The sequence below is a fragment of the Nomascus leucogenys genome, chromosome 13 (genome assembly GCF_006542625.1).
Source record: "Nomascus leucogenys isolate Asia chromosome 13, Asia_NLE_v1, whole genome shotgun sequence".
Lineage (NCBI taxonomy): Eukaryota > Metazoa > Chordata > Mammalia > Primates > Hylobatidae > Nomascus > Nomascus leucogenys.
This window is the reverse complement of record NC_044393.1, coordinates 96,309,784-96,337,645: the sequence shown is the minus strand read 5'-3', so window position 1 is coordinate 96,337,645 and position 27,862 is coordinate 96,309,784. Positions and strand designations below refer to the sequence as shown.

Below are 27,862 nucleotides of genomic sequence, written 5' to 3'. Positions count from 1 at the left end.
ATACCTGCTAGTCCTAGAACCTGGAGCAATCTTCCCCCCAGATAGCATGATATCTGTACTCTCATCTCCTTCAAATTTTTTGTTCAAATTTTAACCCTCCAAACCTCATCCTAAACTCACTATTCCTTTTTCCTGCTTTATTTTTTCCATAGCAGTATTACCATCTGTCATGCTGTTAAATTTATGTGTGTGTCTATGCATGCATGTATGTATAGGTTTCTGTTTTTTTATTCCCCCTGTAGAATATAAGCTTTAGAAGGTGGCGATTTGTCATCTGTTTTTTTTTTTTTTTCACTGTGTTATCTGATGTGCCAAGAACATCTGTGAAGGAAACACAGTGAAAACATAATACACTCATTTTTTGAATGAATGAATGAATGAAGTCACCATTGTTTGGATCTGAAACATATTTTACTTATAATTAAAAGTGAATATCTAGAAAGTCAGAAGAATAACTTCTAAATTTCTCAAACACTCTGAGTTATATTTGCAAGAGAAGTCAAGTCCATCTTGTTTCTCTTGGAAACACTTCCAGTCATAAGAAGGTAGCAAGAGTCATCACTCTGCAGTATTAAAATGATTTTTCAGCAAGGTTTTAGAATTCAAAGTATATTCTGCAAGCCTGAATTCTTTACCCTTATGTAGGTGGGAAAAGAAAACAAACGTCCCTATACACAAGTTCAGGAATGCTAATTTTGGTGTTCAAATAGTTGTGTTTTAAAGCATATGGCAAATAGACCCAGGGGAAAATTTCCTCACTGCTGTGTTTGCTTTTATAGCTTTAAACACTGTGGTTTTATGCAAGAGGAAATAGATTTTTGAGATGACAATGACAGGTTAAATAGGATGTGAAGAAATGATACTTGAGATTCTCTTATGTCAACGATATAAAAAAAAGCTACATGAAAAGGAAGTTATCTTCCCATCTGAAAACCCAGAATTCTCAATGAGTCACAGCCAAGGTGAATTAACATCATGCTCATTCAAATGCTTTGTGATAAATCGTAACTTATGAGTTTTAATTTCTTCTAGTAGTTCTCCTCAATAGCTAACTAAGCTATATATTTTTCTTTTGTTAAAAAAGTATAGTAAACTCTCATTCAATGTAGTTGACACAAATGATCAAATAGGTAGAATGCTAGATTATATAGAGTATTTGTATTACCAATTTCTTGAAGCTTAGAATAGAGCATGATGCAGTTAACATTATTATTTTCCTGAATACATGTAACAATTAAGCAATTCAGGATCATGTGACACCTCAGTGCCATCAACGATTATTCTATTGGAACTTGCTAAAGTAATAAATAGCATAATTTTAGATAACAGAGGGTCTCCTATATTATCGTTCATGTAATATTTTTCGCCAGTACAAAGAATTCCCATAGAATCAAATTTGTCTTATTGGCTTTTATAGGGATCTAAAAGTCAAGACACAAAGCGGTGTTTATATTTGAAAATAATTTTTTTTTCTGAAAGTATAAAGTTCCTTGTAGGGGCTTCAATAATTTTGGGGGTAGAAATTATTTTCTTCAATGTGTTTAAAATCCATGGTGATAAAGCATACTGACAAGCTATAGGTGAAGCTGGAATGAATGTTAAACCTTAACCACATTAAAAACACACACGCTGATAAGGGCACATTAGGGCCAGAAGCAGCTGTGGTAACATTTTATTCTGAAATGGCAAACTTGGTTAGTATTTCAGAAAACAGCCTAATTTGTTGAAAAATTGTATCTGTCATGTTCTCTTTCAAGTCATGGTAGTTGAAATAGGATGATCTCGTTACTACTTTTCTCACAGTTAGAATAAAATAATAGTATACCAGACAGGGTAAAAGCAGTTTTAAGTTTTTGTCAGGAATTTCAAACCGGCATCATCTCTTCTTATCATCCATTGGTAGAGAAATTATCAAAGAATGAAAAAGTAGGTTTTAAATTCCCTTATGCCTTTACAATTGAATCTGACTTACTCTGTTGAAACATTAGTAATTAGTCATGCATCAACACCAAGTGCCATAGATTTTGGCAGTCATAAAAAAAAAAAAAGAGGAATTTTCTATTCTGTTCACAGTGAGGACAGGATAATAACAGATTCTGTAGGGTTATTGTGCTAATTGAATACTCAAAAAAAAGAAAGCTTGAGTGTGTACATAACAAGTTGAGAATTCTTTCCTTTTAATATTATAATGCATGTGCCATATTTATTAGTTAGGCATCTTTTACGTTCCTTAAGTTTTTATTCATTTGTTCAAACTGCTCTGAAAAAACTGGAAGAGATAATAATATGGACAAGGTAATTGTTGATACCGGTATCTTTATACATAAAGTCAAATTTAATAAAATATTGATTAAAGTAAGAAAAATAGGATAAAAGTGGTCTAATATGGCGGGCTTGGTGATATTATGTTTTCACTAAGTGTGCTATAAATGCCCACAAAACCAATCTTATCAGGCATTTCTTTGTTGAATTTTATTTACACACATAGATCTGGCAATAAACAGGTATAAAGAACACAGAATTGGATTCCAAAGGCTGCAGTTTCCATTTTCTCACTATTGATTACAAATTGCAGTTTGCATATATCAAAGTTTCATTTTTTACTTGTTTACATTGGGATTAAATTAATTACATTTGTCCTTCATGGGAATGTTGGACAAATACACAGAGTACAGGTGAACTGTATAAAGGTAACTTTTGTTACTTGAATATATTAGTAAATGTTATATATTATATGAAAGAAAATGCCCCGAATACTTCTTAGCATTCTGGCCACTCAGTTGAATTAATTTTCAATAGAATTTTAATTCTTATTCCATTCGGTATCTTGCCAAAGTAGTAATTAGTAGGATCATTAGAGTCCTTCCTAATTCCTTCATCGTGTTTGTGGGTGTGTAAACCCTTTAGATGTTTTTTACCCATAATACCTTTAAAATTGCTTTATGTCCTCCAGCCTCATGAAGATGCTTACTTTACTAGAAAATTGAAGCCAAAACCAAAAACCTTAACTGGGCACAAAAATTATTCTAATATGCTTTTATGTGTTGCTTGCTGTCAAACAGGCATCGCTACGTGTATAATGTAAAACAGACGACGTAAGAAATATGAATATCTTTCCCCACTTTGCATAATGAGGCAATTAGTTGTTATCTAGGTCCCTGGATGATCAGCAATATTCCAGAAATATGTGCTTGGGCGTGATGTGTGTGAGCTGTAAATGTAAGAGTCCCAATAATTGCTGTAATTGCTGATGGGCTCAGTCTCACCCGACAATTATGCACCAGATGTGTAGTAAGAGTACTTGGTGTGGCTGATAGCTTATATGGCACAAAGTACTTTCAAACTAAGTTAATTTTTGTAATTAATAACTGTAATGAATGTTACAACTACTTTCCTCTACTTTAACATTAGTTCATGTCCTTTATTATAAAATACCATACACATGTAAATTTCACATAATTAGATTGGCTCATCAATCTGTTATTCCCCAATTACATAACAAAATACTTACTGAATGAGATTTATGGGTAATGTGCTAGGGAATATATTTTAGGCTTGAGAAACCCTTATTTGCATATTCTAATTAGCAGTTTATTAATCTTAAATGCATAAGGAAATTAACTGCAGCTTAATCTCATAAAATTCATCATGGTAATCCTTTATTACATTGCTTTGATATACATTTTTTTTTTAGCCGTTTATGTACTGGAGTATGGCTAGAAGACAGGGGATTTCATCCCCTTATTCCAGTTACAGGTCTTTCCCCACTCACACTGTCACCTACATTATATCAAAAATTTAATACCTTCTAGTAATCTTTGCTTTTAATAAATTAATACAATATTTTCCATTTCTCTTCAGTCACATTTCGTATCTCCTTTTTTCAGAAGATCTCTCCACTAGTCTGCCTTTTTACCAAATCTAGCAGGGTAATTCCCCCTTTATCCATGGGCGACACATTCCAAGACCCCAGTGGATGCCTGAAACCACAGATAGCACTAAACACTATATATGCCATGTTTTCGGTAATAAAATTTACATGAATGTAGTCTGTTTCTCTCTCTTGCAAAATACTGTGATAGTTTCAGACCACAGTTGACTGCAGTTAACCGGAAGTACAGAAGGCTAAACCACGGGTAAGGGAGACTACTGTATCTACAGAAGCAGATACATGAGTAACTTTCTGTTGAGAAGACACTTTTTTCAGATCAGAAGGTGGTAATTTTCAGGAGGTGAATTATATGAATTCAGAAAACCTTTATTAAGTCATTTCTGCATGTTAGAGACTAGGTACAATAAACAAGATGAAAGATAAACCAGAGAAGCTCATTGCCCTGGAGAGTTCTAAAACAAGACCCATTGGGAAGAGAAGTAAAACTTTTCTCCTGGACCGAACCCCATCTAGCATGGGGGAAAAAGTTTCAGAAAGTTCTGGTGTGATTTTAGGTTCTTCAGGTTAATATTTGGGGTCTTTACACCCCAAAGCACAAATGTGACCCACTGAGTTTAACTGTAGTGTTTCATGAAGAATATTTATTTAAGTACTAAAAGACAGCACCATTTTGTCATACTAGGAAGCTCTCAGCAGTTTAGAGATTTAAAAAAGTTTCTTAAGTCTTCACCATTTTACAGTGTTTACAGTAAGCTTCCAAATCCATTCTATTTCTATAAAAACTAAATGAAACAGACGAAAACAACCAATGATGTTTACAAATATGCTCTTTGGTCTATGATCTCATACACATGAAGCTTCCCCTTTCAAACATGTGAGTTATGACTATGAAAACCTGAAATGAATTTCTTTATGTGGAACAGAAATGGACTTTGAAAGCAATTCCAAACAAGAATAACAAAATATTCTAATGTTAAATATTCTGTCTTTATATATGAGTTATATAACATATATATTAATTATGCATTAATTGCACTCCAGCCTTATGAGTATGTTTATTCTATTAATAAAAATTTAATTGGGTATAAGAATATGTCTAATATGACTAATACATTATTATATATTTTGTAGGTATTAGTTTATGCTATTTATTATTATATGTACTATTTATTATAATGTATAATAAATGATATAGAGAGAGGGAGACAGAGAGAGAGAGAGAGCATGTGCAATGGCAAGAACTTCAGAATGACTGTGTGACTTATTTTAATGTCTGCTTGCTTAAATTTGCAAAGTCCATGGCTGATATTTAGTGAACATGCCCTGGTATGGCCACAGCAGTTCAGGTATTGAAATACTTTTGTATAATTGGTAAACATCTACTGCTTACATTTCCTGAATCTACTCCAGGTGTACACTGGGGTAGACCTCACAAAAGTCCCCACATCTCAGAAACAGCCGGGGCCCCAATATATTGCTTTAGCACTTTGGCCAGTGTTCATTCTGGTCCATGCCCAGGACATATTGTTGGCTGAATATTTTAAATACCATCTTCTCATATGTCTTGATATGCTTGATGAAAACTACCACCTCCAAGAAAAACAGATGATATTCTCGTTGCTATCGTAGGGGCCCTTTAGAAGTACTGTCGTTATTATAAAGGTGAAAAGTAGTCGCTATACTTTTAAGGAATTATAGTGGGACAAGTGCAGTACCATAGTGTCCAGGAACTTGATGATGGGAAAGTTTTCTCTCTATACCTCACACCCACTATTTCCTTACAGAAATGCTGCACGTAGTCCCCTGAACCTGTGTGCACATTTTTGTTTCTGATCTGTGCAAGTCTAATAAAATATCCATATTGCCCTTTGCTATTTGATGTTTGTGAAAGAGCTAAAATAGTGATTTGAGTGAAGGCACAGGTTACAGATCACAGTTTAAGGCAAGAAGGAATGCATGAAATTTAGAATCTATAACCAGTGGAATTAAAAAAAAAGAAACTAAGATAGTCAGAGTTGACCAATTTGAATAAGCACAGCTAAGAATGCATATTTAAAACATTTACTTTGGTTGATTTCACTTCTATCCATTTTTCAATCCTGATTTTAGATTTGGGGTTTATTTTTAAGGAGTTCTGTATCTATACATTATGATCCTGACCTCATATTAAAGACTTCTTAAATCAACTAAGGCAAACAGAAAATAATATAATTATTATAAATAAATAAATAATATAATTCCAAAGCAAGGTTCAAGGGAATTTGTTGAAGCAATGAGATTCTTTAGCTCCTGGAATGGGGTCAAGTGGGAGTTACTTATGAGGCACATCAAGAGATTTTTATTGGTTCCTTAGACTCAGACCAAGAATCAGGAGCCAAAAACAAAGTCAAGTCCAACTATCCAGACAATAAACAATATACTGCCTATTTTTATTGGTGAGAAAATAAATACACATTTACAACGTGGCCATATTTTTAGAAAACACTGTCTCGGCTGGGCGCGGTGGCTCACGCTTGTAATCCCAGCACTTTGGGAGGCCGAGGCGGGCGGATCACGAGGTCAGGAGATCGAGACCACGGTGAAACCCCGTCTCTACCAAAAATACAAAAAAAAATCAGCCGGGCGTGGTGGCGGGTGCCTGTAGTCCCAGCTACTCAGAGAGGCTGAGGCAGGAGAATGGCGTGAACCCGGGAGGCGGAGCTTGCAGTGAGCCGAGATTGCGCCACTGCACTCCAGCCTGGGCGACAGAGCGAGACTCCGTCTCAAGGGAAAAAAAAAGAAAGAAAACACTGTCTCTTTTTTCTGAGTCTCCTTTTAATCTACTTCCTCAATCCATTTCTAAAAAATCTTTAGATACTTTTTTATTCTTAATCCTTGTTAATGATTTGTTAGTTTCTTTGTGGAGAAGCCAAACCAAGAAAAATCAAAATACAAGTGTTATTTATATGATTGGCAGACTATTTCCTTAGTGTATCATATTCTAGAAATGGATGTTCCTGAACCAAAACCATAAAAGATCTTTATTATATGTCTAAAAACGTTTATTTTCTTAATTATGTTTTTTCAGAGAGCTTTTTCCTTAAATCTTTCAGATAATGGATTACACTATAGGATGTCATCTTAGGTTATCACACTCATATATCACTCTGCTCTTCACAGTGAAACTGATAAAAACGGGTAAGTCACCAGAGAAAGAATGACATGCTTCCATTAACAATAAACATACCACAGATTTCTTTTGAAGATATCTCTAAGGTAAGTACACTAGTTGAAAAGAGGTTTGAAATATAATTTTCAAGTATTTTGATTTAATTATGGCAAGGCTCAATGTGTAGCATCATTTGGCCCTATGGTTTTCCAAAGAAAAGTTTCAAATTTCTTTCAGTTTCTTCCAAAAGATCATTCAACACATCTCTAATTTAGCTTTTTCCTCAGATTCACTTACACTTTGCAGATTAAAGTCATTCCCACTCCCACCTATAAGTAGTAAATATATGTGCTTTTAATTGCTCTTTAAATTTCATAAGCCAAAATAACATACGGTTGTTTACAAAGACCTAATTAGCACATTTACCTAAATACGCTTTCATGGTTGTGAAGACATTAAAATTAAAATGCAAATTATAATGTGTATATGAGAACTAAGGGAGAAGAATTTTAACCAAACTGCCTGCAGGCAAATGATTCCCCCTGCTGTTATCTTGCCATTTTTTGGACCTGTCCTGAATAAAAAAGGCAGAATCTTTACCTGAAAGTTAGAAGTCTTCATTCTGTAGTCACTTAAGACAGTATTAACAAAGCCAAGACCTTGAATGATGCAAATAATCAACTCGGAAATCAAGCACTTTAAAAATTAATACCACAAAAGAAGTCAATAACAAAGAGAAAAGCATTAGAAGTTTCAATTATTAGTAAAATAATCCTAGCACCATTCATATTTGGGGAGATCAGTTTCAAAAGATTTCTGGAGAAGATGCCTCTTCAAAACATTTTTCAAAGCCAGCTAAGAACATGGCCCTGGTATTGGGAAAAACTGCTGCAAGGCAATGAGGACTTTTGGATAGCTGAGTATTGATGAGTTAAACTGAAGGCTCATGTAACATTCTGGAAATGTATATCTATAAAATAAGATTCAGGGCAAGTTAGAAAGGAATTGCCAGTTAGTATGTAAAACTATGATTGGTTATCAAGTTTTGGTTATCAATTATTTGAAAAGACATATAATTATATATGCATTTATCAATTGTATTACATACCCTAAACGATGATGAAGTTTAGAAAGGAGTGTGTGATATTGAGCAAAAAGAACAAAACTGGAAGCATCACACTCCCTGATTTCAAAATATACCACATAGCTATAGTAACCAAAACATCACAACACTGGCATAAAAACAGACCTGTAGAACAATGGGACAAAATAGGAACTCCAGAAATAAATTTGTGCACTTATAACTAATAATATTCAACAAAGGTACTATAAACACACCGTGGAGAAAGGACAGTCTCTTCAATATATGGTGCTGGGAAAACTGGATATCCACATATATAATAATAAAATTAGATCCTTATCTCACACCATATATAAAAATCTGCTTAAAATGGATTAAAAGCTGAAATATAAGACCCCAAACTGTGAAATTCGTTGAAAAACCATAGAAAAAAAAGCTACATGACGTTTTTCTGAGCAACAATTTTTGGATATAACTTCAAAAGCACAGGCAACAAAAGCAAAGATAGACAAACAGGATTGCATCAAAATAGAAAGCTATTCTACAGCAAAGGAAACAATCGACAGAGTAAAGAGAAAACCTACAGAATGGGGGAAAATATTTGCAAACCACACATCTGATAAGGGGTTTATATCCAAAATAAACAAGGAACTCAAACAACTCCATGGCAGAACAAACAAAAACAAATAGCACAATTTAAAAATGAGCAATGACTCTAAATAGAATCTCTCTAAAGAAGATATAAAAAATGGTCAATAGCTATATGAAAAAATGCTCAACATCACTAATCATTAGGGAAAGACAAATTAAAACTACAATGTGACATGACCTCATACTTCTCAGAACGTCAAAAAGACAAAAGATAACAAGTGTTGGTGAGGATGTAAAGAAAGGAGAACCTTTGCCTGATGTTGGTGATAATGTAAATTAGCCAGTATTTAAAACAGTATGGAGGTTCCTCAAAGAAAATTAATGAAACAGAACTCCTATGTGATCCAGCAATCCCGCTACTGAGGATATGCCCAAAGGAAATGAAATCTGTATGTCAAAGAGATATCTACATTCTCACGTTCACTGCAGCATTACTCACAATAGCTGAGATGGAGTCAATCTAAGTATCCATTGACGGGTGAATGGATAAAGAAAATGCTGTATGTATACACAGTGGAGTACTATATTCGGCCATGAAAAAGAAGGAAATCTTGTTATTTGTGACAACATGGATGAACCTGGAGGACCTTATGTTAAGTGAAACAAACCAACCAAAGAAACAAAGACAAATACTGCATGATTGCCCACATAAATCGAATCTTAAAAAGTTGATCTCATATAAGTAGAGAATAGAATGGTAGTTACCAGGGGCTGGGGTAGTTGGTGGATGGTGGTTGGGAAGATACTGGTCAAAGAATATGAAATTTCAATTAGATAGGAGGAAGTTAAAGACGCCTATTGTACAACACAGAGACTATAGTTAGTCATACATTGTATTCTTAAACAATGCTAAGAGAATGAATGCAAAATATCCACAAAAATGATAACTATATGAGGCAGTGCATATGTTAGTTATCTAGAGCTAGTCATTCCATAATACATATATACTTCAAAACAATATATTATATATAGTAAAAGAATACAATTTTGTTTGTCAATTAGAAAATAAATATATTACTAAGTAAAATAGAGTTTGTGTTGCCATGGTTAACGTAACCCCAGCAGGTTTTAAGGAATTGTTGATAATAGTAGCTAACACCAAATGCTAACTGCTAAGTACTTTACATACATTTTTTTCCATTTAATTCTTACAATAATTCCATAAGAAAACATTCTTCATTTAGAACAAAATTAGTCATCATATTTCTACTTTCAGTACAGACATGATTCATGTCACATTCTCTTTTGTAACTTCTGCTGCATAAAAAGAAAAGAAGAACTCTATAGAAACTGAAGTCAATGGAATTACTCTAATTATAAAAATAAAATCCATATAATCAATAACAATAACAATGGCCATTTTATTGGCAAAGCAGGGAGCTAATTGCTTTATACACATTATCTTACAATGCACGCTATCTATTATCTAATACGACATGTATGAAGCTAGTATAATCACAATTATTAAAATATCATTATTTTTAAAAGGGGGAAACTTGTGCTCTAAAGAATTATGGGCATGATCATATTTCCTCAATGTGAGTGGCAGATCCATGTTTTTCACTCAGTTTTGCCTAACTCCAAAGTCTATTTTTCACATCTTGTAATACATTCACCTGAATCCCTCTAAAATACATGCCCAAACCCTAACCTCTGTGTGATGATTAATTTTATGTGTCAACTTGATTGTGCTAAAGGATGCCTAGATAGTTAGTAAAACATCATTTCTGGGTGTGTCTGTGAAGTGTTTCTAGAAGAGATTGGCATTTGAATCAGTACAGTGAGTAAAGAAGACCACCCACATGAATTATCCAATCCATTGAGGGACTGAATTTAAAACAAGGTGGAGAAAGAGAAAATTTCTTCTTTTTGAGTACCTGCCCTCAGATACCAGCACTCATGATTTTCAGGCCTTCAGAGTTGAACCAGGATTGACACCAGTGGTCTCCCATAAGGGTCATTTAGATATCCTGTTGGTTTGGTTTCTCTGGGGAACCCTGATTAATATACCTTAGTACCTGGAAATGTGATCTTATTTGGAAATTGAGAAGTTGGATTTTTGCAGATATATTTAAGTTAAGGATCTGAAAATTAATCATCCTGGATTTGGGTGGGCCCTAAGTCAAGTGACTGGTGTTCTTATAAGAGAAAAGAGATTTGATTTGAGACACAGAATGGAAGGCCTTGTGAAGACGGAGGCAGAGACTGGAGTGATACTACCACAAGCCAATAAATGCCTGGAGCTACCAGAATATGGAAGAGGCAGGGAAGGATTTTTCCCTGGAGCCTTTGAAGGAAGTTTGGCCTTATGAAGACCTTGATATCAAACTTCTGGCTTCTAGAACTGCTGAGAGAATAAATTTCTGTTGTTTTAAGACACCAAGTTTGTGGTGATTTGTTTTGGCAATCCCAGGAAACTAACACATCCATGAATGAAGATCTAAGATAAACAGCTGATAGGAAAATGGGGAAAAAAACCTGATCATGCATAATTTTTAGAAATATATGCTAAAATAAAAAAAATTCAAGAACAAATTGAATGCTAAAAGAAAAGTTTCAGTTATCAACTAAAGAGTCTCAACCTAAATAGTGAAAAATCTAACCTTACCTCCCTTGAGGAAAAAAAAGTAACAACCTATAGTCTATATTGTAATAAGGAATAAATTTTATGGACAAGCTCCAACCACCAGTGTAAATTTCTTTGAATCTTATCATGATGAAGATAATCTCTTGATCTCTATTGCATTTAAACAACGAAGTGAAATATGTTTTCTCAGATATTCTGCTTTCTAACATCTCCAAGACTCAGCAAGGCACATCGAAATGCTACTTATGTAAATAACTCTATAAATAATATTGTATTTTTATATTCTCATTTTTTACAATAGAATGAGAGATTTCTTTGTAAGGAAAAACTCTAATACTATGTCTTTTCATTGTCTGCAGCTTTAAACATTTTCAGAGGCAGAAACTACAGTAATAGCAGTTTGTAAATGAAGTGGTTTGTAAATCTTAAACTGCAATTTTCTCCCAGACAAAACAACAACTAAAAAATATGCTCTCTAAGGAGAGATGAAAGTGTAAAGTCTTTTATTTGGCATTCAGATGTTGCTGGATATGTTTTCAATAAAGAATATCCTCCACTTAAATAGCACCTACACCTTTCCACCAAAATCTTTTCTTGTATATTGTCTGTCCACAACGGGAGTGAGGCTTAGTATCTCATGCTAGTTAGATGCATTATTCATTTCCTTTCTGCTTATATATTCCACAGTTGGAAATTTGCTCCAGAATTAAAAAAAAGTAAATCGTCACAGTCATACCTACAATGTGTCTCTTGTTTATTATACCTCTCCCAAACAGCCAGTGCATTTAACGATATACCATTTACATTTAATAGTCTTCAGACATATTTGGCACATGTTTTATTATTTTATCTTATAAAGCTTGAATTTTTTTAAAAAGCCCCACTGATTTTTGTACCATTTAACATGTATTGAAAATTATCTTTTAATTTGAAAGTCATAAAGAAGTATAGGTAGCATTTGCTTCCTATATTTCAGAAAACTTTCTCTGATTTTTCAATGATTCATTTAAACTCCTATTATTAACATTAAACACAGTCTCATTTCCGTTGGTCTGTGTCTCAAAATCTAATGTCCCCATCTCCAGCCTTGGCCATTCTTCCCATTCACTCCCCAGAACTATGGTTAGTACCACCCGAGTGTTACTGACATCATCAGCAGCAGAGCATTTAATTTAGATTTCATCGGAGCTAAGTAAAGCAGACAGCTGAACAAGAGAGAACAGTACTTTCTCAATGGGGTAATAGAATAATGAGGTTTTCTTCTCATATAGCTAGAAAGCATCATGCTATAGTGAAAGAGGATGAGCTTTAGATTTATTCCAACTTAATCTATACTGCTGATCTTCCCTCTCTGTGGATAATTACTTCACTATTCTGAGCCTCATGTTTTTACTTAGCTGAAAAAATAGGAATAAGGATGTTGCAAGGATTAAATAAAATAATGTATGTAATAGCACAGCGCTCAGAACATGAATGAGAATCAGTTACATGGCAATTACCTCCAACTAACTCACGCACTTCCACAACTTTGTTTGTTCCTTCCAGACAATACCAACAACTGAACTGCAGCAGTGTAGCAGAGGAGCCAGTTGGCTACACAAATCATGCCTCATGTACAATTTACAGAATGAAAGAAATTTAAAGCCAGGTCAATTGCTTCCTTTGATACCATTGCTCTTTACTGACAAATGTGTAGTAGAATCAAATCCATTGATTTGTAGTCTGGAATAGGAATCTTCTAATTATGTTTCCAAATCATAAAAATGACTGTTAATAAAAAAAATCAAAAGCATGTTCTAGTAATGGTTGCTGTTCATTATTATGGCCAGGTATAGAACATTCATCTGAAATGAAACAACTTTTGATTTGGGGAATTCAGGATCAAACTTGGCTTTGGGTATCCTTGAATCCAGCTGCAATCAAATCAAAGACGTTTGAGACGTTTTTGAAACAGAAGCAGCAACATTGTGAAAGATCAAATAAAAAAAAAATCAGTGCAAATAAGAATGGTCTTGTGAATTTTTAGCCATGGTGGTACCTTGCATAACAGCAGGGTCCACAGTGAATACACAGTACAAAAGCTGATGAAATGGCTCCCCGAAAGCAGGAAGGTAATGTTTTGAAGTCTGAAGAGCATCTAAAATGGGACGTGTTTGACACCTATATTTCAACAGAGAAATATCCAGAGAAACAAAGTGGAGGCCCCCCTGGATCACTTTCCCAAAAGGTCTTTTAACAGCTTTAAGTCTCTCTGAAGGGTTTATTGAGAATCCGGTCCAAAGTTTCCCAAGGAATTTTCTTCCTGGATTCCACGAACCTTCTGAAAGTATTCCCTGCCATGCTTTGCCACCTGCCTTCCTAAAACAGATAAATAAAGGCTAGAATTTATAAGAAAGATAAGAGTTTAGCACAAAAGCCTCTAATATTCTAGTATTGGATCAAAAGCTTCTGATAATGGGTCATAAATGTCATTTTCTATAACTTTGCTTTTTTAAACAATTCGAATTTAGAAAGTTTAACATGGTATTTGTGGGCTACTTTGAATGAGTAGATCATTTGTGGAAATTCTGATTAACTTCTGGGTATTAGGAACATGGCTAGAACTATACCTCCCTAAATTACAATTCTTTCCTATAGAAAAATCAGATTTGACATATCATCTCAACTTACACCATCTTGTCCAGGAGTACAGCACAACATAAAGCTAAGGATTGCCTTCAATGATTTCATTCTGACGTTTTAAAGTACTTTTTTTTAGTCTCTTGACCATCCAAATCAGCATTTTTCTCAGACCAGTATCTGATTTTCTAACAAACTCTCTGCAAAAAGGAGATACAGAATCCCTTAGGGCTTCCCTAATTTGGGGGAATATAACCTCTTTTTGATAGTATCTTCACAATATCTACTAGAGTTAATGAACTGGAGATTGCATAAAGGGTACTGTAAGCAGGTATAGTCCATATCCTGGTATAAATGCACACTATTCCTTTTATTTTGGGGCCATCCCATTTGAATTAGCCTCCTTCCCTTTCAGAGCTCGATCACAGCCAGAGGAGTCAATTAGTGAGTGGAGGGCATACAACTTGAGATTGGAGTACTTGGGAGCCCCACAAGGCATCTCTGGCCTTGAGCTTTATCATGTCACAGCAAATACTAGTGTTCTATGTGCTATCAGCTGTTCCATGGAAACAATTTGGGGAACATTCTGTATTCCATCCCACTTTCAGGAAATTCAAAATTCTTATTATAAGGTCTAACAAAAATCTATCTAGTTATTTTGGCCAAAAAAAAATTCTTTTTTCTCAGATAAACATCACTGGACACCAGCTTTTCATGAGACATAATTTGAAAAATGGAGTTCTTGAGTCTGTGTCTATAGCTGAAGGACCAGTTTTCTCAGCATTGCTCTGAGAGCAGCAGCCTCTTCAAGAAGCTCAGTTCAGCCTGTGTCCGGTCCTCCTCTACACTTTGTTATTGTCAGTGCACTTTACAAAGCACTGGCTCCAGATGGAAGTGAAGCAGGATATTTCCCCGAGCCCTTCATGGAACTTGCAACCGGGTGCCTCATTTGCCCAGCTCACAGCTGTCAACTCCTTGCAGGAAAGAGCATGAAAGTGAGCGAGGTGAGAACTGGAGTGCACAAACACTGGAACCAACTGGCTGCTTCAGTGCAGGCAGGAGCCAGCTCCACACACTCGGATCTGCTGTGCTCCACCCCTCATGGGAAGGAGCACACGGGTAAGTGGAGGCAGGAGCTGAGAGCGAGTGCTTTTGGGCACCAGCAGGAGCGAACTTCATGCAGGCCCCGTGGCAGTCTGGCATGATGCCCATGAACCCTGAAGCTCCAGAGGGAGTGTTACAGTGCTCTTTCAGCTCTGCCACCCATGGACGGCTTGAGTGTTAACAGCTTAGTCGTCCCTCTGCCTACTCACATGAGGTGGCTGCCCTCCAGCAAGGGCAAAGGGCAAGTGTGACGGCCTTTTTTATCCACACTAGTGGCACCCAGGCTCTTGCCTGGCATTCAGGAGAAAAGAGGTCATATGAACAACCTGAAGGATGGCAACTGTGGGGGATTTTATTGCCAATGGAAGTGGCTCTCAGTTGGAAGGGGAGCTGAAAAGCAAATGGAATGGGAAGGTAATCTTCCCCTGACGTCTGGCCATCTCTGGCCAGATTCTTCTCCAAAGTTATGCTGTCAAGCTCTCCCTCTAAAGTCAAGCCACTTCTCTCCAACATCCAGCCACAGTCTCTGATGTCCAGCTGCTTCACCTCTCTCTGCCGGCTGAGCATGAGGTTTTTATAGGCATAGGATGGGGCAGGGCCACAGGTGGTTTTGGAAAAGGAAATATTTGAGCCAGAAACAGAGATGTAAGTTCTCACTTTGGACTGTGGTCCCAGGTTTGAGGGTGGGGTTTTGTTGGGGATCCACCCTTTTCTGCCTAGAATTTCTCTGCCTCCTGTCCCTATCAGAAGGAGAACGTCCAGGGCATTCACACCCCTGGTGAATTGGAACACGGACCTCAGGTCATCCCTTTATCACTGCTGCCATGTATTCAGGATTGATGCAGGACTTAGACCACATGGACGCAATAACCCAGAAATTTAAAAAACAAAAACAAAACAGAAAATCCAGAATTACAGGGGACTGTTTCAGAGCTTTTCTTTGGATATTGTGGAACACGTTACCCCATATATTTTACACATTGACATTTTCACTTTAGTCAGAAGCTATTAATAACAAAAGTTTCAATACATGAAGGAAAATAGAATATGAGACCAGTAATGCCATCTCTAGAAGATGGGATCCGGGGAGAATCTAAGCTCCCCTATTTCTAGAAGAGCATAGAGAAAGCAGAACCGTAGGTTACCTGCTCCTGCTGCTGCCTCACAAACAGATGATGGGTGTTAGTGAAATGTTTGTACTTAGGATGGAAAACATAGTTTAGTTTATGGTAGTGAAGAAATATTAGGGGGGAGTCCAAGCCTGATATGGTCATGATGTGATAGCTGGAAGGATGGAGAAGACCAAGAGATGAGTCCAGGAGGCGGACAATGGTGATACCAATGGGAAACAAAAGAAGAGTGGAATTGAGCATGCAAATGGGAGGCTGGGGCTTGTCCGGCACCCACAGCCCCTCCAGGATGGCTGGCTGGGAAGTGAACTGGAGTCACTGTTTCACTACCAGTAACGACTACCAATAAACTAGTGTCACAATGACCTAAATAAGAATTCCCACATGCAGCTTGGGTAAAAATGTAGGATGGTGGTAGCATATAGTTGGTCAGGGTACAATATTATCTAACAGTAGTCTTTGAAAGCTGTAACAAAATACATAGTTTTTGACACAAGAATTCCACTTTGGGACTTATTTTAAGAAAATTAATTAGGGTCCTATGCAAAGATATGTTACAAGGCTGTTAATTTTAACATAGTAATATAGATTTTTGATGAAATATGATTTTCACATTAACATTTATGGGGCATAAGTGTATTTATTTGTTTTGAAAGTTTTATATTGCATTTTGTTATATGAAGTAACAAGATTTTGTGTAAAATCTTATTTTATGTCTAGTCATATGTCCCTTAATGGGGGTATGTTCTGAGAAATGCATCATTAGGTAATTTCATCATTGTATGGACATCATAGAAAGTACTTAAACCCAGATGGTATATCCTACTACACAGCTAGGCTATATGGTATAGCCTATTGCTCCTATGTTATAAACCTGTACAGTGTGTTGCTGTACTGGATACCTTAGGCAACTGTAACACAATGGTAAGTGTTTGTATATGTAAACATAGAAAAAATACAGTAAAAATTAATATAAAAGATTTAAAAAAGCACACCTATAGGCCGGGTGCGGTGGCTCACGCTTGTAATCCCAGCACTTTGGGAGGCCGAGGCGGGCAGATCATGAGGTCAGGAGATGGAGACCACGGTGAAACCCCGTTTCTACTAAAAATACAAAAAACTTAGCCGGGCGTGGTGGCGGGCGCCTGTAGTCCCAGCTACTCGGAGGGGCTGAGGCAGGAGAATGGCGTGAACCCGGGAGGCGGAGCTTGCAGTGAGCCGAGATCGCGCCACTGCACTCCAGCCTGGGCCACAGAGCGAGACTCCGTCTCAAAAAAAAAAAAAAAAAAAAAAAAGCACACCTATATAGGGCACTTAACAAAAATGGAGCTTGCAGGACTGGAAGTTGCTCTGAGTGAGTCAGTGAGTGGTGACAGGATGTGAACACCTAGGACACCACTGTACACTACTGTAGAGGCCAGAAGCATTGGATGCTTAGGCCACACTAAATATATAGAAAACTTTTCTCTTTCTTTGATAATTAACCTTAGCTTACTATAAATTTTTACTTTATAAATATTAATTATTTTTTACTCTTTTATAACACTTAGCTTGAAACACAACCACCATACAAAAATATTTTCTTTCTTTATATCCTTACCTTAAGATTTTTAAATATTTTTCAATCTTTAATTTTTTATTTTTACTTTTTAAACTTTTTTGTTAAAAACTAAGACCCAAACACACACAGTAGCCTAGGCCTATACAGGGTTAGGGTCACTACTGCTGTCTTCCACCTCTACACCTTGTCCCACTGGGACGTTCTCTGGGGCAATGACACTCATGGAGCTGCCGTCTACTGTGATAACAATGCCCGCTTCTGGAATGGCTCCTGAAAGACCTGCTTAAGGCTCTTTTTAAAGACGTGTCACTCTTTTCAGAAATATGTTTATGAAGTTTTGCTGGGTTTCTTTCTTTTTTTAATCATAGATTTGCTTATCAGTAGATAATGCACTATGAACATTCCTCTATGAACAAACCATTCAGTTTTGGGGCCCATGTTTTTAAACTTTTTAAGGAGTTTGTTGAGGTCTGTAAAAACTTCTTCTAAACCTTTCACTGTGAATTTCCTTGGGGGGTTTTCCTTTTCTTCTCCTGCAGTTTCCTTTTCTGTTGCCTCTTCTTCAGCTATATGTTCTATTCCAACAACTCCTCATTAGTCAATTCCTCAAGAACCTCCAGGAGCTCCTCAATGTCATCCTCATCCACACCCAGGTTCAAGTTGTCTGCCAGTTCAACCACCACCTTGTTGATTTTTCCAACCTGCTCATCCTGAGCAAATCTTTTGAAGTCATTGATGAACCTCTTGAGTATCTTCTTCCAGCTGCCATTTATACACTCCTTAGTGACACCACCCCAAGCCGAAACAAGATTCTTGATGGAGTCAGAGATGTTGTAATCCTTCCAGAATTGCATTGGTGTCTTTTTTTTTTTCTTTGCAGCAGCAGTGCCAGGGCAAAGGTCCTTCTCAGGTAATAGGCCTTAAAAACTGCTTTAATGTCTTGATGCTTTGGTTGAATCAAAGAGGTGGTGTTTGGAGGGAAAAGCATTACTTTGATATTGGGATGGAGATCACCAATAAAAGGAGCATGTGTGGGACGATCACCAACAATAAGCAAATCCTGAAAGGTATGTTATTCTCCACTATTACTTCTCATTTTGCTGGCATAGTAATTCAGAAAGGCATCTTGGAAAGGAGCTGGGTCATCCATGACATCTTATGGCTCCTCTAGTTTACCAGCAGTGTGTGTTTAGTGATATGCTTGGAGACCCTGGGGTCTTCACTGTGCCATATCATTAAAAGTTTCTATCTGTAGCCTGCAACATTTCTCCAAAGTGAGACAGTTATTCCGTCCTTAAAAACCTGACATCCAGCATTGACTTGGCCCCCTTAGGGATAATAGTGCTTTAAGGCGTTGGTTTCCAGAATACAGAGGTTTCCTTCATATTGAAGATTTGCTGTGACAAGTAATTCCCCCTCACAATCAGCTTATCACTAATCAACTGAAAACTAGAGTTTTCAGAAATTCTTCAGCTGTCTTCACATCAGCACTTGCAGACTCACCACTTACTTTCACATAACGTAACGAAAAACAGTTCTTGAATCATTTAAACCACCCAGAGCTAGCAGTAAATTCAACATTGTAGTTGGGGTCTGGCCTTTTCTTTCAACATTGCGAACAAACTTCTTGCTTGGCTGTGATCATCATGGTGCTGGGAGGAATTCACGTCTGTGCCTGGTCTTCATTCCAGGTCATTAGAAATTTCTCCATATCTGATATAGGCTCTTCCTGAACTTTTGTTAGTCTCATTGCCTTCAATGAAGAAGATCTTTTCAGCTTCCATCATTTTGTTCTCATTGTTCAAGATCATGGCTATGGCGGAATGGGACAGACCTGACTGGTGAGAATAACCATTACTGATTTTCCATCTTTGCAGTTCTTAATCACTTTTAATTTAGCTTTCAGGTCAATCACCAGACATGGCCTCTTTCTGACACATTAGCCATGAATTTTGATGATTAAGGACCGTGATGAATAAAACAATGTGTAATTAAATTAAGCACAAAAGAACATGATACATTCAAGAGACACAGTAAACATGGGATGCATGAGGCTGCTGCCAGCATAACATTGAATACGGTTTTACAGCAAACCTAAAAAGAAGTACAAGGAATACACCGTAAAATAACAAAGTATAGTATAGTAAATACATAAATCAGTAACATAGTTGATTTTCATTATCAAGCATTATATACTGCTTATAATTGTATGTGCTATGCTTTTATATGACTGGAAGCACAGTGGGTTTGTTTACACCAGCATCACCACAAACACATGAGTAATGTGGTGGGCTATGGCTACGACAGCTGGGACGTCACCAGGTGTTAAGAATTTTTCAGTTCCATTATAATCTCCTGAGACCACCGTCACATATGTGGCTTGTAGTTGACCGAAATGTTGTTATGCAGCACATGACTGTACTTGAAAGCACAAACAAAGGAAAGGTCTAACCGACTAACACTGGAAATGTTATTAGTCTTCTTTACGTGGTATATTTCAGGTGATTTTTGATATCTCATTCCTGATTGTTTTGCTAAAGGTAATCTTTCTCTTTTGTCTGAGTTTTCTGCTTTTGTCCTACAGTTAAAATAAATTAGTTACTTTAAGGAAAAATAAGGTCTATAAAAAGAGGTAGTATTATGACATACTCATGAGAATAGCTCAAATGATATAGATATACTATTAAGTGTTGACAAGCATACAGAGTAATGAGAACTCTAATATTCTCATCCTCTGCTGATAGTGATGTAAACTGTTAGAATACACAAAGACATGGAATCAACCTAAATGCCCATCAATAATAGACTGACTAAGGAAAATGTGGTACATATACACCACGGAATACTATGTAGCCATAAAGAAAGAATGAGGTCATGTCCTCTGCAGGAACACGAATGGAGCTGGAGGCCATTATTCTTAGCAAACTAACACAGGAACAGAAAACCAAATACTGCATGTTCTCACTTATAAGTGGGAGCTAAATGATGTGAACACATGGACACACAGAGGGAAACAACACACACTGGGGCCTTTCAGAGGGTGGAGGATGGGAGGAGGGAGAGGATCAGGAAAAATAACTAATGGGACTAGGGTGATGAAATACGTGGGTGATGAAATAATCTGTACAACGAACCCATGGCACAAGTTTACCTATGTAACAAACCTCTGCCCTTGTATCCCTAAACTTAAAATAGAAGTTTAAAAATAAGAGGAAAGAAAAGAATATATATTCACCAAAGACATATTCAAGAATGTTTCTAGTGGCAGTATTTGAATTTCTTCCAAACTAGAAGCAACGCAAATATCCATCTACAGTAAAATAGAGGACAAGTTGTAATATACTCACATACACAGCAACGAGAATGAACTATACTATCTTCTGCATAGAAGAATCTGTCAAATTTAATATTAAGCAAAAGAGGCCAGACACAAAACAGTATATCTCATACTCTTAAATTAAGAGTTAAACTTCATAAACAGGAAAACACACCTGTAGTTTCAGAAGTCAGAACAGTGGTTACTTGGCAGGGTAGGTTTCAGAAAGGGTTATAAGGGGTTCACTGGGGCACAGGTAAAAATTTGGTCTGGATTTTGGTTATGTAGTGGCATCTACTTTGTGAAAAGTAATCAAACTTTGCATCTACAACTCTTAAACATACCTGTGTAAATATTATAGTTTAATAAATGTGACTTTGCAAAAATAATTGGTTTCAGGTTGGAGATAGGAGCTAGAACTATGGGCCACCTGGCATGTACTGTATGGGAGAGAGGCAAATAACTTACAAAGGCATTGCAGTGTACTGATTAAAAGCACTGGGATTAGAGCCAGATAAAACTAGATTAGATTCCCTGTTTTCTTGCTTCTAGCTATGTAGCAAGAGGAAGAGTGACAGATGAGGCCAGATACAGGCAGGGCCAGACCATGAAAGACCCTGTAAAGTCAAGATAAGGATTTTGGTTTTCATTGTAAGTGTGGTGGGAAGCCATTTCTATTTACAGAGTAGATTCAAAGAGATTTCCTAGGAATAAAAGAAGAAAAGGAACTGTACTGGACTGATAGAGAAGAACAACAATAACATCTCCAAATGCTTCATTTTGGCTGCTTCAAAATAAGCAGCCAAATGTGCTTATTTTGAAGGAGAAAAAAAGGCTGAACTGAATTCCCAGGATAAGTCTCAAAATTATGGCAGAAAAACCAAAAGAATGCAAGGAGAGCAAGACTCTACAATCTTGAGGCAGATTTCGGAGACAGATTTTTCTCTTTATGTAAGAACTTGCATACCTCACAGCAGCTTTAAAAGTAGGTGAAATGTTAGTTGGGGCTACGAGGAAACAGCGTTCTCTTCTTCACTCTTCCTATTAATCAGAGATGAAACAAACAAACAAACCACCAACAAAAACTCTCTTTTTTTTTGAGACAGAGTCTCACTCTGTTACCCAGGCTGGAGTGCAATGGCGCAATCTCTGCTCACTGGAAGCTCCGCCTCCCGGGTTCACGCCATTCTCCTGCTTCAGCCTTCTGAGTAGCTGGCAAAAACTCTTAATTCTTAGGGGCAAGATGAACAATTTAATCCATCTGTCTTGACTATATGTTCTCTCACTTTTTAATACAAATACAAAAACAGGATTAGAATCCTGATAGTCACATTGGGAGAACTGGGAGAAAACCAGTATCTGCTGTTTAAGCCATCTAGTCTATGGTACTTAGTGATGGAAGCCTTAGAAAATAATGCACTAGCTGACATGAAAAATTTCTATTCATTTAGGACTCTGTTAATGTCTTGTGATTAAACACGTTTTACTACACGGAAAATTGAACTTTGTTTTTATTTTCCAGAGAGCTTAGCAAAGTGACTTACACAAAGTACGTATTCAGCAAATGTTGGTACAAAGAATTAATGAGTTATAGAATGGATAAATAAGTAAATAAATGAACAATTCCACATTTAGAAATTAAAGGGCTTTAAAAGCTAAATATTAGGTGGTGGATATATTAATTTGCTTGACTACAGTAATCATTTCATGATGTATGTATATATCAAAACATCATGTTGTATACCTTAAATATATACAATAAAAATTCATTCATTTACACAAAAGCTAAACTGCATTTGTAGTAATAATTGCAAACAGTATGCAAACTGGTAATTTCAGGATACTACTTCATGAGGAAACATAACTGAAAACAATTTCCTACAGGCAGAAATTGTTTGGCCACTTTGCTTTTAGCAAGTAAGATGTCCATATGGAATCTGAAGAAAATCACAAACTAGGTCTTTCATCATAGTTAATGTCTCTGTTCTTTGACCAATTCCACTTATCCAAAGAGGAAACAAGTTTTGGTGTTCTGATTTTTTAGATTACATCACGCTCTTCACAGTCAATTCCTTAAACCAATGAGAGTTCATTTATCTTTTTCTAACAACTTTGCAAGGACAGGGTTACATACAGAGCCACATGCAAGGACCTTTAAAACAGAAACATTCAGCTGGGTGCGGTGGCTCACGCCTGTAATCCCAGCACGTTGGGAGGCCAAGGCGGGCAGATCACTAGGTCAGGAGTTGGAGACCAGCCTGGCCAAAATGGTGAAATCCCATCTCTACGAAAATTACAAAAATTTGCCGGGCGTGGTGGTGGGCACCTGTAATCTCAGCTATTTGGGAGGCTGAGGCAGGAGAATCACTTGCACCCGGGAATTGGAGGTTGCAGTGAGCTGAGAACGTGCCACTGCACTCCAGCCTGGGCGACAGAGCGAGACTCCGTCTCAAAAACAAACAAACAAACAAACAAACAAACCAGAAACATCCAGTGAGACAAAAAAAAATCACGTTCTAAAACTAAGTAACTTTCTCTTTTCTGCAAACTAAAATATGTCATAGAACTTTTCAGAAATACAATAAAAAAATTGGAGTTATATTCAAATCAATGTAGTCTGTTGGCTTTCGTTGGTTGTATTAATTTGCTAGACAGTTTGAGATGATCAAATGGCAGAGGCCAATAGCTAGCCTGCAGAGATGTTACTGAAATTTTCCAGACCCCCACCTTTCTAACTTAATAAGTGCACTAGCCCAAAGGAGTGGAAGACATAGAAATAATGAACTATTAAGCTAGCAAGTTATCACCAATAGGAATAATTCCTACAACCAAACTCTGAGCAGGCTACTCTTAAGGTAAGAAGTGTTCATTACTCACTCACACTCGTACAAGAATACCATCTGCTGCTTGATGGTATCACTTGTCTCTTTGCAAAAAGAAGCCTTTAGGGATGGGAGGCCTGATGTTCTAGTCTAATTATAAGTTAGATAATTATATCTTGCTTAGCTACATTTCCCAAGTAGTTTTATCTGAATTTCCTGCCTAACCCCTACACCTTAATTTTATTTCCTACTCTAACTCTTGCCAAGAGCTGCAATGCACTGTTAATCAGCTCCCTGATTCGGTAGCAGATGTAGGGACTGTGCCATCCCATCATAGTCTAAACGATTCCTGAATACACTGGGACATTGCCCTTCAGGCTGTGATAGAGATGCAGAATCTGGAACATGGTTTGTAAAGGGCAAAGGATCCTTGAGGTGGAGAGGGTACTTACCGGGCAAAGCGTGTAATGTTGCATCTACATTATGTCAGATCTGGAGGGTTTGTGTTTTTGATTAATATGTGTACCATCTTGGTATTATAGGAAATAAGTTAAAAAGTGGTATTAAATGTTCTAAGAAAGGAGTGATTGGCCTTTATTGCAAACCTTAAAGAAAACCAAGACTCAGAGGTATCTCCTGAGAGTTTAGGATGATAGACTACTTAAGGAGAGGTCCTTGGTAATTTTATTAGAGACAAAGGAAGGGCAAATGGCTTTGATGACTGCAATCTAACTCAAAGTTTCTACCAGGTAGGGCTATGTCATGGTGTAGGCTGTAGAATAGCCAGTGCTTATATCAAGAAGCAATGGGCCGGGTGCTGTGGCTCACGCCTGTAATCCCAGCACTTTGGGAGGCCAAGGTGGGCGGATCACGAGGTCGGGAGTTCGAGAACAGCCTGACCAACATGGTAAAACCCCGTCTCTACTAAAAATAGAAAATTATCCAGGCATAGTGGTGCACACCTGTAATCCCAGCTACTCGGGAGGCTGAGGCAGGAGAATAACTTGAACTGGGCAGGCGGAGGTTGTAGTGAGCCGAGGTCATGCCACTGCACTCCAGCCTGGGTGACAGAGCAACAATCCGTCTCAAAAAAAAAAAAAAAAAAAGAAGCACTTAGCAGAGAAAACAGCTGAATTTGGAAATCAGAACAGAGGAACTTTCTCCAAAGCTTTGTTGAGGCATACAACAAGTACTACTGAAATACCACTACTAAATTGTACTACCCATGAGTTCAGTGAAGGTTCTTTAGACAGCACAGACTGTGGCTCAAAGAGGGAGCTGAGCTTCACTGGATTGGGCTAAACACTTCATTAGCCAAATTTGATTTTCAGAAATAAAAATGTACCGCTTAAAATTAAAATTCAAGAATTTTAGAAAAGAAGAATTACAAAAAAAAAAAATGACATGGCATTCTCTAAAAAGTACACCAAATATTCAATAGAAATATTTGGATTTTTGAGACAAAATAAAACAATGAAGTTAGGGGCTGGGTTAACTGGAGGATTATATCTATGACATGGCTGGAAGAGGAGGGAAGTGCATATTATAGGTAAAGGGCCCAGGAAAGATAGGTACATCATGGAGAAATAGTTTTTCAATAACCATAGGCAGGACAGCAGCCCCTTGGAAACAGAAGTCTGGGTAGAAGTAATTATATCTTAATGTGTGTGTTTGTTGGGTTGGTGGGTGTGCAATAGGGGGGCATGAGAATTCTGACAGAGGAAGAGTATGCTGTGATTTCATCTGCCCCATATCCCCATATCTCCCTTAACAAAGACCTCAACAAAATATATTTTTAGGGCCAATATTAGGCATAATGTGATTTCAGAGGCTAACCAGTCTCCTACCATCTTACTTCTCTTTAAGCAAAAGCTGTTTAAAATGTCTTTAGTAGAAGATTAAATCTTTAATAGGCCTTGTCTTTAATTGACCTTAAGGGACCAGGTCTTATTCTTTAACCTCTCATAGAAATTAGTGCCTTAAAGACAGCAGATGATCAATATGCATCAGTTCAGAGAATGAATGAGTGAATGGCCAATTTCAAAATGGAATATGAAGGGTACTAAATGCAAAACCATCCTCACGAGGTGATGTCACTAGACTTAAATGTTTTTATACTAAAATTTAGTTAGAAAACAAATCTAACATGACTGGTGTCAGAGTCTTTCTGGCCTATTACAGGGAAGAATTTAAAGCAAGACATGTGAGCACTGGGTCTCCTATGAAATTGGGAAGGGGGAGGAAGAAGGGAAAGATATGTAGACCTTGGGCTAAGAGTAATCTGAAAATCAGAGTGCCAAAATCTTTTTCTCTATGGATAAGTGGAGTTGCTCAGAAAACTGTAGGAAGAAAAGGTTGTAGGAAGCAGCAGGAAGAGAAGGTTCTACATCGAAAGGAAAAGGGTACGAAGGAATACATTGAAAAAGACAGTCTTCTCTGAACAATCTTGTTAAGAGTTAGCTTTATTTATCAGAACAGTTTGTGCCTACATTAAAGCTGTTTTTAGGAGTTTGTCTTGTGTTGAGCAAAATGGCATAACTCACATCACCACTGCTTTGCACAGCTCTTAAATAGATACGAATATTTTGTACACAAGTGGCATAGCCATAAAGAATCTAAATCCCAATGTAATAATTAAGTATCAGTTTACATTCTGAGGACATCCAGGTGGGCTCTCGAGAGAACTAATGAATCAGAGGACAGGAAATTATTATGAATATTTGCAAACACTGAGAAAATATTTATGCTTTGTTATTTTGTTTTCCACCTCATTTCAGTTTCTTTGTTATTCTTTCAAAACAATCTCTTAGGGGAAAAAGGCATTATGCAAATATAGCATCGAGTGATGTTTTATGTTACATCACCTCATTAGGCAACATCCTGTAAGGTTTCAGGAGTTCTTTAAAATAAAATCTATCCTGTTTTCTTCTCCTTCCCAGGGGTAAATCTACTGTCAATATTAAACAAATTTAATATATGTGGCTATAAATTAATTGTATTACTCTCTAGTCACTCCCATTTGTATTTCTTCTCTCTTATCTTCCTTTGTATTATTACATGATAGCTTTCCAGTAGAACTCCATGCAACATACATGGCTGGATTTTAGTATTTTTAACAATAATGCACAGATAGATAATAAGGTTTATCCACCCTAGCGGTTTCCTCTATGTTGGTAGTATTTATTATCACAACAGTTTCCAGGGAGAAAATGGTTTAATATGTCGTAAGACGTTTATGCTGAGCAAGTGTTTCTACATCTTCACAGTCGATTTCAAATTGGAAGCTCTAATATGAAGAAAATGATCAAAATATCTATAAAAGCTACCAAGAAATAAAATACTCCATCTGCATATTCCATTTGATCTCCATGGGGAGCAAAGATTCAAGTTTCCTGACAATGAATTCAGACATCTCAATCATCATCATTTTTCCCCTTCTTAGAATTGAGAAAAGATTGAGGATTTAGTTATATAGAGGCCACATCTTCTGAGTCCACCCAGATTTTCCTTTCCTTTGTCTTTTCTACTCTTTGGAAAGGAAATTCAGTTATCTGAGTGCCATAATATAGTGTTAAAAAACTTTTTGCCACAGAGAAGTAGGATTGGAAAACATCTAAGAAATCATCTCTGTTGTCCTACATCGTCAGTGCTGGGTTGAGGGGGGCCTCCCTGAAGAGTTTCGAAAATAAGATTGTGCCTTGTAAGTTAAACTAAAATATCAACACTCAGTGGAAAGACGGGAACAAAATTACCACAAAGAGAACTAAATGGCTCCCAGGCTAGCAAGACCCCACTGGAGCCTGATTGAATACATTAACAGAACTATAGAAAAAAGAAAGGGTCGGTGGGAAGCTGGAGGGGAAAGGACAGTAAACAAGATCAAGTTTGTGCATAGCCATCGGCAGCCTGGGAGAAAGGGCTCCACAGTCCAAAGATGACCCCTGTTACCCT

The 27,862-nt window shown here is 36.9% G+C and overlaps 2 protein-coding genes across 3 annotated transcripts in view; both read right to left on the bottom strand.

Moving 5' to 3' along the window:
- CNTNAP2 (contactin associated protein like 2) overlaps positions 1-27,862 on the bottom strand; it is a 2,305,108-nt gene that overhangs the window by 743,534 nt on the left and 1,533,712 nt on the right. The gene's annotated exons all lie outside the window — the stretch shown is intronic.
- On the bottom strand, positions 13,021-14,579 carry LOC101176211. Its single transcript, XM_004090256.3, has 2 exons — positions 14,030-14,579; positions 13,021-13,717 (listed from the first exon to the last, which is right to left on the bottom strand). Exons 1-2 carry the CDS (start codon positions 14,032-14,034, stop codon positions 13,351-13,353), a joined length of 372 nt encoding a protein of 123 aa, XP_004090304.1. The 5' UTR covers positions 14,035-14,579; the 3' UTR covers positions 13,021-13,350.